This window comes from Syngnathus acus, chromosome 10, assembly GCF_901709675.1.
Source record: "Syngnathus acus chromosome 10, fSynAcu1.2, whole genome shotgun sequence".
NCBI classification, from domain to species: domain Eukaryota; kingdom Metazoa; phylum Chordata; class Actinopteri; order Syngnathiformes; family Syngnathidae; genus Syngnathus; species Syngnathus acus.
In genome coordinates, this window is record NC_051095.1 from 8,241,074 (window position 1) to 8,254,915 (window position 13,842).

The following is a 13,842-nucleotide window of genomic DNA, read 5'->3' on the forward strand; positions in this document are numbered from 1 at the left end:
CGCCACACAATCAAAACAAAGGAAACCACGTGAAACCCTAAATGACATTGGATTGAAGTTGCCCGTTATTGGGGAAAATAATTCCGAAAAAAAAATCTGAAATAAATTGTTTGGGATAATCAATTCAGATTGTTGGAGTGAAAGAATATTGTAATGTTATGAGAATTAAATCATTCTCTAAAAAATTAATAGGTAGTTTTATCAAGAACAATAAATTGTAATCTTTATGAGAATTAGGTCATATTTTCAGAAAAATAGTAGCAGAGAAAAAGTAATATTTTCTCCCCAAAAAGTCAATAAAGTTATATTTTCTCAAAAAACGAAATGTAATTTTCACAATAGTTCGCAAAGAGAAAAAGTCCCAATCTTTCTGAGAAGATAAAAAGGGTCATACGCTTTAGTAGTACAAAGTTGTTTTAAGTTGTATTTTCTCAAGGAAAAAAAATATTCTTGTGTTTTCTTAAGAAAATAAAACTCAATATACTGTAAATAAACAGGTATTTTCTGGGGGAAAAAACATGTATTTTTTTACAATTTATTATTTATTTTGTTGGGATTAAAACGCATAATCCTACAAAATTAAACAACACATTTCCAAAATAAGTGTGTATTATGACAAAGTCAAAGGTGAACAAGGAAAGTCATTTTTTGTTAAATCAAAATCAATTTGCATATTTTATTCTGAAAACAATGCCTTTATCCTCTAAAAATAAAACAACTACATTGTTAAAAAATATGCCCTTTGTTCTTGGGAAAAAAATATCACTTTAATATCATATGCCTTTCCCTCCAATCATAGGGGAATACTATGATGATGACACGCATGATCGTCCGCAAACTATTGTGTCAGTCCCAAGCTATGACTCGTGTACCCCAGGAGGGTCAGAGGACCCCAGTTTGAGAACCACTAGGAAACCCTTTCCCACCTTGAAACATCTGTGCAGATGCACACACACACATACACAGCATCTCCCTCCACTTGGCTAACTCCCTGACGCTGGTTTACCTTTGGCCGGCCGACGCGGCTTCAAGCTGCAGGCTACGGAGGAGCTTAGCCAACTAGCCGGCCAGCCAACCAGCGAGCGCTGCTTGGGCCCAACAGACATCAGCCTTATGCAGTTTGCATGATAAAAAGGCTTGTTAGTGCACAGGGGTCCAGTTAAGGGTTTAGCTACCACAGCGGTCACCGTGGCCGCTGGAGCGGGACCCGAACTGGGCCAGGCGGAGCTCCTGCTGCCCGAGGGCCGTGTGAGTGTCCGTTCAGGCTGTGTTTAGATGTGTGACGTGGTGCCTGAAATGAAGGGGGGGGGGGGGCACAGAAGCTACAGTGAGAATTTCAAAGATTTAAGTATGCAAGCAGAATGTTCAGTTTCATTTTGAGATGGATCAGGAAAAAGATTCCCCTTCAAAATGCAAGGAGGCTCTCAAAGGATTTTGTTCCCTTATTATACCCAAATGTCAAGCAAGCTGTCACCTTAAATTAGGAGATTTTTTTTTTTTTTAAATTGATCCTATTTTGGAACAAGGCTGTCATACAAAAGTTTACAAAAAGCGCAATGAAGACTTCACAATTCCTCACTTTGAGAATCTTTGCAAAATTTGAGGAAAAAATGAACTCATTCCATGTTGGAATAAGGCTGTAACATGACGTAAAGTATGAACAAGTGAAGGAGTGTAAGTTGTCACTAAGCAGGCAGTGATTATGGTAATCCCTTTCTTTGTGGCGGCCCAGCAAATTGCCTTTTTAAATGGCACTTTGCAAAGAGCCTGACACTCGTGCTGAGTACGCAAGTATGCCCTCATTTCACTCCCCTTCATCGCCTTTCTCAACTTCCGACTGGGGTGCAAATCATGTGTATCACATAGTATATAAGTTGTGATTTTGATTTTTTTTAGAGAAGACACACATTACTTTCCATGGGTAAAATTTGCTGCATTTCTTCCATTAAAGCTCAGTGCTGCCCGCGGTGGCAAAACGTGGTACTGCACTCAAGGTGTGCAAAATTTAAGTTTAGACTGTTAACTGTAGAAACCATAAAAAAAAAAAAAGCTGTAATACAGCGAGGGGTTTGCTCTTTCTGCCATATTCAACTTGTACTGTGTGTATGTGTGCTGCCGTTTACCTCACCCGGTTCGGAGGGGAAGACGTTTCTCAGTTGCTCGATGACCTCCTGGAGCTGCAGCACTGTGTCCTGCTCGTGCTCTATGTCATCACCTGACACACACGCACACACACACTTAGAGCATGAGGGGGAAGGAGGGAGCGTGGTGGGGGCACATGGGTGTTTTCACCGACCTGCTGCTTCCGTGTCAGTGGTCTCCCTGCTGGCCGCACCCCCGTGGTGTCCCCCTCCAGACACGGGCGAGGATAAAGTCGACGGTTCTGACCCGTTGGCTTCGGAATCTTCTTTGGGCTGTTAGCACAAGCACCACATACACACACACACATGCATTATTATCCTAATTATCAAAATTAGAAGGGCACTCAGTTGAGCAGGGACATCTGCGATAATATGCTGCTACAAAGACTGGTTAAAAATTAAGGGGTCAGTGTCGGCAACATGCCCCTCCCCCCAATGAGTTTCTGTCCCTCCTGCTGCGCCAGCCTTCAAAACACCAACAAAAATGTCATTTGGTTTCAAGAAAAAAAAAACAGCACTCTAGCTGCTTTATAAAAACATACAATAAAAATAAAATAAAGTAGAATGTTGAGAATTAAATAATTTGTCCAGCGTGATAACATGCTTCATTGTAATTCTTTGTGCTGCTCCTTCTGTCGGCCACCGGGGGCAGTGTAATAAATACAGACCGACTATACATTTGATGATGAAACAGAAGGCATGTAATATTGTCATGTTTTAGGAAAGGATAAAAAAACACCCTTGCAGATAGCTATAACGCCAATGAGCAGTTTCCATGAAAAACTTGACTTGGCTTTGACAAAAGAAAAACAATATTTTGATATTTACTAAATAAATATTGAAAAAAATCTGCAAATGGGTGAACCCACAAGTGGCCTTCGTGTGTATGCAGGGGTCCATTATGTATGCCTGTGAGTATTTTAAAATTGCCTGACTACATGTGTTGCTACACCATTTGTATTATACTATCTCATAGATGCTATTCAGCATTGTATTTTAATCATAAATTCGATATTGCTTAAAAACTAAGTAGTAATAAATAGAATAATTAATTATCTACAAAATACATTTTTGAATACTGTTGTAAACAAAGGTGAGTGAGCAAGGTCACAGAGTAGATAGAGTGCTCAGACCATTACGCACAAAAGCCTTTTTTCCTTGATCCCATTTCTCGAGGAAATGGAAGTGCAATCCCGGTCCAGGGAGAAAAGGATTATATGAATTTGAAGACTTTTTTGAAACGGTTATGTTCCTTCACTGCTTCTTTTATGCGTCTATTTTTGGAAACTGCTACTTCCCGACTAATCGAGCCACCTGTGTCATTTTGTGCAGCGTGCCGCACACAACATGTTTTCCTCTTATTACAACTATGATTGACAGCTCCCACTTACAGCTTAATTCCTTAGATAATATTCTCCCGCAGCTTATCCTCTCCTCCTGTATAGCGTATCATTGACTTCCACTCCCACTGCCGGCGCTGCATTTCGCTCCTAACGATGTATTTTTACTCATAGATTTTAATCTTGCGCCCACTTTTACATATTCTTTATCATCAAAAGCATGCACGAGGAACCGTAATACCTGCCGAGCGCATACAAATGCGGGGAAAGCTATTCAAATTGTCTCCGGGTGTTTTCAAATCAAACCTGCAGTCACACGCAAACGTCGCACATTTTTGTATAACGGTGGAAGGAAGGAAATGATTGCTTCACTGAAAAATAGACCAATTTTGGAAATAAACAGCCTGTAAGTCTTCTATTCATGTAAATATTCAGTAGAGGTTCTCATTCACTTCAAGGAGACCTACTCAACATTTTTTTCAACACAATTTAAAAAAGTCCCCCGGTTTCTGAATAGAATGATGGTAGGAAGCTTTTCCTCAAAATAGTCCAATTAAAACACTTTAGGACAGAAGAGGGTAATGTTTTAAGAAAGAACAGATGGGACATGTTATTTGGAGATGAAATGCATGTTTTTAGGATGTGGGAGGAAACCGGAGTGCCCGGAGAAAACCCGTGCAGGCACGGGGAGAACATGCAAACTCTACACAGGGAAGGCCGGAGGTGGAATCGAACCCGCACCCTCCGAACTGTGAGGCGGACGTGATAACCAGGGCGCCACCAACCCATATGTTATGAAAAATAAATGTATTACCATTTATTAAAAAAATGCAAAAATACAATACATAAAAATACACATAACAAATATATATATATATATATATATATATATATATATATATATATATATATAATAAAGTTTTATAAATTCACTGAAAAAAACAGGAATACAAAGTTAAGCCATTCCCAAGGGGCATGGAGCATAACGCATGCCAGTTAATCGTTACGGGAGGCGTTTGTTTACCTGAAGAAGCAGCTCTCGCAGCCTGCGCAGCTGCGACTCCAGCTGCTTGTTGTGGTCCTCCAAGATCTGCATGCGTGTCTCTAGACGTGACTTGTGCTGCCGCAGGACACGCGCCTCGGCCAGGAGCTCTTCGTCCTGCTGGCCGCCTGCCACCGGCGAGCCCGGCACACCCTCGCCGGCCTCCGTCAGCATGGGAAGCGATGCTGCCTCCTCGTGCTTCCACTTGAGGCGCCGGTACTCGCTTTGAAGTACCCTGAGCAGAGAGAAGTGGGATGAGATATTCGTAGGGCTTCCTATGGAGCCGCTAAAGGGAAAAACTGGGGACACTCTTATAATACAAATACATTTAAGCATGTAGTATGATATATTTAGACCAAAAGCATTGGACACCAAAAAATATTGCACCGTGTTATGGTGTACGGATCCCAATGTTGTTTTTTTTCCCCCAAACTAATAATCTTATAATCTCATAGTATATATCAATAGTTTTGCCCAAAGATGTACGTTATTAATTCAACCTCCAGCCGGCACGTTCTGTTGGAATAAAAAAATAAGATTGAAGGTATTTTTTCATCCAATATTCTTCAGCAAAAAGCAAACTGGGCTGAAATACTTCCTTCAAATTTGAGATGTCAAATTAAACTGTGCCAAGTGCGTCTGGTGGTTGACAGAGAAATTACACCCAAAATAAAAGGGAGGTAGAACGAAATATGTATAACGTGTTAAATAAAAAAAAAAAGGAACTTGCGGTGAAGAAGCTCACTGCAGTATGTTTTAATTGGATGGTAGAAACCCTCTAAATATTGTAAACTTCCGTCTTAATACTTATGTAGTGCATATATGTACTATATATGTTATGTGAATAATGCTGCCTGGTAACTGATGTTCTGTTAGCCTTCTTTGGCCAGCAAATTATTTGCAAGTGAATGGCCAGTGCCTCTGCCAAGTAGTGCACTCATTCCATTATGCCTCCAAATCAGCCTTGTGCATTGTACATCTTTCTTATCCTCCGTGTGGGAGACCTGCTAGACTGGAACTAAAGGATTGCTTCGAAAGACTTTCAATGAAATCACACTAACAGTGTTACTATCCTTATACGCGCATAAAAAACATACGCGTCATGTTCAATAGGATTTGGAGTGTGAAAGTGTTTGTTCACTGCAGGAGGTCTGCAAGGAGGAAGAGACACACTCAGAATAAGCATCACCAAATGCAAACACACACAATTGTGTTACTCAAGTTGGACGCATCAGTGATTCCAAAACCCTTTTGGAATATTTTCAAACACAATTCAATGATTGTTCCAATTGCTTTCAAAATATTTGAATGCTGTACGGGGCTCAAGTGATGCCTACATATTAGGAAGGAGCCCAGCTTTGTCATTTTTCCCTCAGCCGCTCACCTGTTTTCATTCTCCAGGCGGGCCAGGGTACACTGGAGCTGCTCCTTGTCCTGGTGCTCCAGGTGAGACAGTAGCATGAGCTGCCCGCAGGGCGAGTCGTGGTCCAAGGCTGGGCTGGGGTGACGCAGGAGGTACTGATCTTCATCTCTGAGTCGGCCCCGCACAGAAAAAAGCACACTGAGCCATAGGCAGAACCAAGCCGATCCATGACAGCACCACAGAAGGCACAAGGCAGCAACAACAACAAAAAGGCAACAGGCAGGCCAGCCATGAGCACCAGAGCTTGTACCCTGGGGTGTCCAGACTTTTTCTTCCATAGCTTGCAGAAAGAAAAAAAGATTCATGACCTTTAACTTATTTAACACCCAGAAACCATTAAAGTATCACTGGCATTAAAAAATGATGGTAGTTGTGACGAGGAGGTTACTGATAGACTCCGCCGTTGGAATGGAACTCGAGTTAAATCCAAGACAATCGAGAGCCATGCTTTAAAAAAAAAAAAAACGACATGCTTGAAGCAGCCTCAAGAGCTTTAACAAGCACGTGCACAGTAAAGGTTTCCTTGATGAGAGCAATAACGCTGAATTCATATTACATCATGATACAATGAAATTACACTCTGCACATTGTATCATAACAAAAATATTGGACACGGCTCCAAGTATAATAACCACAATTGTAAACATCATGTTAATGCAATGCCACTCTGACAGTTTCAATCAACGCAGCACAATTATCTTTGTCAAGGCAGACATATATTACAACATTTGTTTGGATCTTGTTAGAAAGCGCACATTTCTCCGGCTCATGTCACAATGCAAGTACATCAACTTGATTTTAATGAAACGCTGATGAGAACACCTCGGCAGACAGATGCCCTGAGGTCATGGCGTCATTTACACAATTCTGTGCGGCAAACAGCCCACATAAGGAAAATGATAAACATAGTTGACAGCCCACACTTGCAAACATAAACAATAATGGGGAAAGAAATATAGAAAGTAAAGTCGTTTTTCTTTTTCTTTCTGAAATACCCCAAAATGCTACTTTAGCAATGCAGTATTAATTTCCCCAAGGAAGTACATAATTACATAATAATTGCTGAATTCAGTCATAGTCAATTCAAAAATAGTTGATTGAAAAAAAAGACAACATTTACATTAGTATTAGTTTAGTGGACTACTATTTGATCAAAAGTGGCACTAGTGGTGGAAAAAACGCTCCTCAGTTTGTTGTGCCCCGTCCTAAATTGCCTTCGCTAGTCATGGCAAACGTGGTACTAGTACACGGACCTTAATATGGACATCAAGGCTATCCATCGGAGACGACATGCACATGCACGCAATGGCGTGTTTATATTGTGGAAATGGCAATATACTCACAGACTTTCATCAGGAGAAAGGCTGTCTGTGAAGAAGGAACAATTCTGGTTCTCCATCTCCGCCAATCTACCAACACACACGTTTACCCACAGAGTTACAAAAAAAGAGGGCAGAGAAAGTGTCACATCAAATAAAAGCCACATCAACATCGACGCATTTGATATGCTCCCATACTGGAGAGCTCCATTTCCCCCCCTCCACACACAGTGATATTTCTAAAACACTGTGGCTAGCTTTGACTTTGGACTGCAAGTAAACAAAAAAGCTGCCTGTAAACTTCTAAGTGACAAGACTGCAGAGTGGCAGGAACAGAAAAAAAAAAGTCTGACTAAAAGAGGAAGATCAATAAAAATGTCAACAAGACAAGTTAAAATATATATTTTTACAAAGTGTATGCTTTCTACCAGCAGGGAGGCAATAAAACAAGCTAGCAAGGGTGGAGTGGGCATCAGGACCATGGACAGCGACCGCCAGTTCACGAGATGAAGACAACTGAACAAGGGAGCTCATAACTGCTGCATAAAGACAATTACAAGAACGAGTAACTGGCATCTGACAGTTTTGCTTGTGCAACACGCTGAACTAATTTGGGGCAGTGGGCATAAGAATTCTGTCAGTTCTTATCAGCCATCTTTGAGTCCAAATGACAAATATGCCGCAAACACTGTCATTGAAGTCAATTTGAGTCGAAACCTTCAGGCTTCTCTGGTAGAAAGCAAAATAAATGTCAGGAGAAGCCTACTAGAACCACTGAACTGTATTTGGGGATGATCAAAGCATCTTGAATCTTGTTCCCATTATCAGTTTAATTGTGATTGTTTAATTCTGAAGGCTATGGACACTTGACACATATTATTCTTTTTTTTTTTTACATATGTTTTTAAAAAGACTTTTTTTTAAATCACTTGATTTGTTCAGGGTTTAGGTCCGCTATTTTTTTTACTGAGCTTAGACTCACTTTTGAAGATAACAAACACCTAGCCTTTGAACACGGGTGTGTAGACTTTTGTCCTATCCGCTGAATTTGATCATCGAAGTCTCGCCCCTATTTTACTGACACGCAATCAAAACAAAAATTTCTTTTCTTTAGTATGATGAAAGTACATCTGCATTTCTAAAGTGTGTCCCAGCGTGGCAACTGGCGTCCTCCCAAGAATCGTCTTTATCACAAGATTAAATTAATTAAATGAAGCGTAATCTTCACCCAATCAATCTTAACAAAATAACTGAAACAAAAACTGAAAAGAAATTTAAAAAAAAACGAGAGTCCTTTTGTGAAAACCATTAACTGAAACTACCTTTAAATATTCGTTTAGGAATTATGTTTCGAAATGACATCATGCAAGGTTTGCAACTCAAAAAAAAAAAAAAAAAAAGAAATACTTCATTTCATTTCATCCGTCGCTGCAATGGCCACTTTAGAGTGCCTCATTGTTGGATGTGAAGTGTCTGCGTGTCACAAAGAAAATGTAGTTAAACATTTTTCATGAACACTTGACCTGTTGTGGCACTCATTATGGTACGAGGCTTATATATCTTTTGAGGAGCTACTTGGTGTAAAGGTTTACCGAGTTTCCTTCCAAGCAGAAGAATGCCATTATATCCTTATTGCTACATCATCAATACTGTCTTAAAAAATGGTTGAACACTAACGCTGAGGATTTGAAGGCCCAAAGCAATTCAAAAGAAGACAACATGCAGAATGCATTGCTTTTTTTGGCTACAAATATAATTGGACGTGAAAGGAAATGGGAGAAATGGTGACAACCCGCAGAGTTCTGAGCAGCAGATTTTCTTCACATCTAGCCTTTAAAAAAAGGTTGCCTTGTATAAGAGCTGATGATGAAAGACATGTACTTGTGTGGCTTGCTGTGACACGAGGAGGCGGAAGGAAGAAGGAAAGTCTGGGGCTAGATTTGTAAAAACATTGTCTTTTAACAACTATTTCAATCACCATATTTTATTTCTTTAAAACAGTTGTGAGCAAGCATCAATAATTAAGTCATCTATGGTCTTTAAAATTGATTATATGCTTTCTCAGATGTGCCGATTGGTTGAGTAGGTAATTAGCTACATAGATGACTGGTGGAGGCAAAGTGAAATCTCAGCACACGGTGGAGGGAGTCAATAAGCTGTCGAATCCTATTATGATGGTGTTCAGATGACACTGGAAGTTCAGCTGCTTTTTTTGGTCAAGTTGCGTGATCTTGTTACAAACCAGTGTGCATGTTTGACAGCAGATTGTGCAAGAAAAGGAGAAGTAGCATTGAAATGAATCATGGAGTCAAAAAGTAGATATTCAACATCCTCACAGGAACAATATACAACAGCTCACTTTGCGCCACATATACTCTGGGCGGATTCATGTGTGAGTGTGTGTGTGTGTGTGTGTGTGAGTGTGTGTGTGTTTAGCCTTCAGGGGTGCAGCAAGTCCTGTTTCTAATCTGTCAAAGTGACACTGATCCTTGAGGACGGCTCCCAGGTGACCAGTGGGCTCAGCAGCCTGGCCACTAACAAGCCACTGGGCAGACTGGACCCCGCTGACCTCCAACCGACCCCCCCCAATACCACACCCACCCACACTACATATCACATATGCTGTATATACACTAATAACACAACAAGCTGTTTGAAATCATCTAATGTTTGTACTGAAGGCAAGACTCGCTGGGGTTCTAAAAAACTGCATTCTGTATGTAAACCGGGAAGGCTGGCAGTGAATGGATTTTGACATGACAACGTTAGCCTCAAAAAAATCAATGACTTTTAATCTCAACAAAATCCATTTTTGCTCTTGTAGATATTATAGTTTTCTTCTCGAAAAAAATAACTTGAATTACAACTTCTTTCTTCCCTCCATAGAAAAAAAATATTATTGAAACATTGCAAGACTAAGTAGTATCTTGAAGCACAAGCTGGATCAATATTTCAATCAGAGCCTAGCAGGGCTCAGGAAAAAGCAAAGGCGGCAAAAATGTGGAAGCGGGGGAGTTGGATTAAGAGAGCAGAAAGCGAGGTTGAGGGAATTTGAAAACGGCGGCGCAGCTAGAGACGTACCTGCTGGCATAATGCTCAATCCTGCTGTGCATGTCTGCATGGGGCAGCTTAGGGGACGAGCAAGGCCTGGGAACAACAATGACAGTGTAAATACATCATCACAAGTACATATAGGTTGGTACAATGAAAAATTAATCCACACCAGGATAATCCGGAATAAACAAATCCAGAGGTTAATACTGTAGTGATCAATTTTTCTTTATTAATCTGGCAGGACGTTGTTGAAGGGGTGCGAGCAACATTACCCCATTGAAGATAGGTGGAGCTTAAGTATTTTTTTTTCACAATTGTTTTTTTCTGACTTGTGTTGGAATTTGAAACTTGGTTCCACCTTTTCTGTTTCGAGTCTCTCTATCCTCTGCCCAGGTGCGGTTCTAATGGGGCAAAGGGAAACCCCTTTTGTCTTTGGCCACCCCAATGTCTTCGGAAGGTTTCAGTTCCATTGTGTCATTGCCATGCGTGTATCATATGCTGACTTAATATACTGTGACGACATAGAGGATCATGGTCCATATTTTTGGACTATAAATCACACTTTTTTTTTTCATAGTGTGACACATTGCTAGTTTTGCATGACAAGGATTTACTATTTACAGCACTAAGAGGCGCACTAACCAGGTTTCTACCAATGTGATGCAGGATTCTAGTTTAATGAAGCTTTTTTTTTTTTAACTAAAAACAAGAATTGTGATGTTGGTCTGGTTTTCCACAATCATCTCATAGGCAGTTTTGTGCTTGATTAGATTATCAGAAGTTTACAGTTTGTTCCCTTTACTGAAAACCCCCCTGTTTATTTTAAGTAGCCTTTAAATAAAGGATCCAAACAGCCAAGTTCAAACGAGGTCAAAGAGACTGATGATATTACATCACATTCACAAGCTGCCAGCGTGCCGGCCCATAAACACGCTAAAGTGGGCACACGGACCGCCTGCAGCTCTGCTTCCTGATGACTTCACGGATTTTAGTCTCATTGCTCTTGTTTTTCTCCCTTTGGCTCAAATGAGCATTGTGTGTGAGTGGGATAGCATTATGGAGATGTGGAGCGCTTCCTTTCTGCCAAATAGTCGGAGCATGATAATCAGCCTCCGACTGCATGCGTGCGTGCGTGCGTGTGTGTGTGTGTGTGTGTGTGTGTGTGTGTTTGTGTGTGTGTGTTACACATGAAACTATTTTCATGATATCAACCTGTGTCGTTTGCTTATTTTTTTTATTGTCCAAAATCATTATCATCATCTCTGCATTGTCTATTAATTGTATTGAATCATATAATTTGTGTAAAAATTGTTTTCATTTGAAAATCAACAGTTTTAGTGTTCCACATTAATGATTACATCATTAATTAATTTTTGACTTTCTGCACTCCAATGGGGCATATGAATGACAATTTTTATCTGGGGGAAAAAAAACTACATAATTTGATAAGTGGAATCTCCCAATCTCATTTAAAATATTTCATTATTTCAATGACAACAACTGATGTTGGTACAAACCTTATGCTGAAAAAGAAGCAAAAAAACAAAACACAAATTACAGATAGAAAAAATAACCATGAACAAGCTGATAAGTAAATAAAATCAATAACAGCCTGATGCTTCGGAGCCTGTTGTATTTTACTTGTACCCAATTTAATTCATTTTTGTAGTGTTTGTTTTGAACACTGTTTCTAATTAATTGACCACAATCTCTTTTTTTATTGCTGGGCAACACATGAGAAGAAAGTCAGCCATTGGTATATATTGAAAACCAAATTTCTTTGGAAAAAAGTTGGACTCACGTCTCTGAGCTGTCAGCCTCCAGCACAGACTGAACAGGCAGGTAACCTCTCTGAGGGTGTTTAGTGAAGTACTGCTTTGATCTGAATTTGTTCTTCAGAGTCTTGGCAAAGTCCCTCATCTTCTCTCCCGAAGTCGTCTGGAGTTGGATGAAGGCGGAGAGCGGCGGAAGGACGGCGAGTGCAGTGCATGGCGGGAGAAGCGAGGTTAGAAACTGATTCAAGAAATTTTATTCCTTTTACACGTTGAAAATAACTCCACAGATAGAAATTGGATGTTACGGACAATAAATAAAGACAATACTTTCAATTTTAGCCTCCAGCATTCAACCTATTGGATTGGAAGCCCTGTAAAGTGAGCGGTTTTTCATCTATAATATAGGATGTTAAGTCATTCGTGTAACCAGCTACTAAAAAAAATATTGATTCGTGAATAAAAGAAGTTAGTATACCATATTTCATACGTCAGAGTGAATATCAATGCCTTGTCTTCTCCTCTTGTATTAAACTGGAGCTGCAAGTACAATGTTGTTGAACACTGGCGGAGGTAGATGAACAAACGGAAAGATCTTGCAGTGGATAAATATTCTTTGGACCAGTTAAGTGAAATTCTCAAAGCACATTTCTCACTGCACAGTGGTTGGGACTCACTGGCTGACATAATATATGCTCAAAGTAGCACAAGCCGAATGTGGCATGTGTTCAAAGTAAAAACTGGCAGATGTTGATATAATTGCGGCGATCAAAGTCTGATCAAATGGCGACGTGTAAACATTTGTCTTACTGGGGTGTAGTACTCCATGATGGGGTAGTGCAGCTTCTTGCCCTTGGTAGTGCGTCCGGTTAGGAAACACGTCTGGCAGATGTCCACGTTGAACTGCTTTAAACTGCGATATCTGCCAAGAGCAATAAAATACGTGAGCTCGCAGTGTGAAGGCTTGACGCTGAGATTTGGTTTCGTTCATGCCTAATTATTCCGTTACGGTCACTTGTTGACCTGAAATTTCCGAAATGTTTTTGCCACTAAATGAATGATTTAACATTTAGACCTGGTGACATTTCCACCTGCCTGAAACCCTTGATGGGACATTGTTTGCAGATGTAACATTTGGCCTGGTGCTTGGTGGACTCGGCCGCAGTCACCCGGTGGAGTACGGGTAGCCAAACTAACGACTGTGGCTCCAGGCTCATCCACTCCAGGAAGTGAGCCACCTCAATGGCAGGTTTTCCTGAGGCCTGCACACACACAAGTGAAGAGTGGGGATGTGGCAGAGTGTATAGAATCCAAATATAGGGCAGGAGGCGGGCAGGTACATGATGTTATGAGGAGAGAAGGTGCGTTCGAGGCAGTTCAAACAAGAACACGGGTGTTGAAATTACTGTGTACAGAAAATCAGAGCACACAGACATGGTTGGCTTCTGAGAGTGATGGAGATGTATAAATAGGGAATTAAAAATGACGTTACAATTCGGAAGGCTTTTTTAGTGTGTCTGAGAGGAAAAAAATGCTAGTCGCAAAAGTTGCTTCACAACTGACCAAGAACAGCTCCACTTCAGAGTCGAAGCATCTGAAGTACAACACGCGAGTGTGTCTGAGCGATTGCGTCACTCTCGGCGAGACGCCTTTTTGAGAATTGCAAGATGGGATCAAAGTGAAGATATCCTCATAAAGCAGCAACTTGCTAAGCGATGAAAATCGTCGGTGTGCTAAATTCTCATTAAGTC

General features: G+C 40.6%; 1 protein-coding gene across 2 annotated transcripts in view; it reads right to left on the minus strand.

The window, feature by feature from the left end:
• Positions 1–505: 505 nt before the first annotated feature.
• drp2 (dystrophin related protein 2) overlaps positions 506–13,842 on the minus strand; it is a 73,866-nt gene continuing 60,529 nt past the window's right edge. Inside the window, exons 15-24 of one of the 2 annotated variants that reach the window (XM_037261645.1) lie at positions 13,187–13,353; positions 12,902–13,013; positions 12,121–12,257; positions 10,347–10,412; positions 7,290–7,355; positions 5,908–6,054; positions 4,506–4,758; positions 2,297–2,414; positions 2,124–2,215; positions 506–1,291 (exon numbers count right to left, since the gene is read on the minus strand). In XM_037261645.1, coding sequence (XP_037117540.1) covers positions 1,184–1,291; positions 2,124–2,215; positions 2,297–2,414; positions 4,506–4,758; positions 5,908–6,054; positions 7,290–7,355; positions 10,347–10,412; positions 12,121–12,257; positions 12,902–13,013; positions 13,187–13,353 — 1,266 coding nt within the window. In that variant the 3' untranslated portion in view covers positions 506–1,183. The remainder of the gene's footprint in view (positions 1,292–2,123; positions 2,216–2,296; positions 2,415–4,505; positions 4,759–5,907; positions 6,055–7,289; positions 7,356–10,346; positions 10,413–12,120; positions 12,258–12,901; positions 13,014–13,186; positions 13,354–13,842) is intronic. The other variant, XM_037261644.1, reaches the window with a different exon arrangement.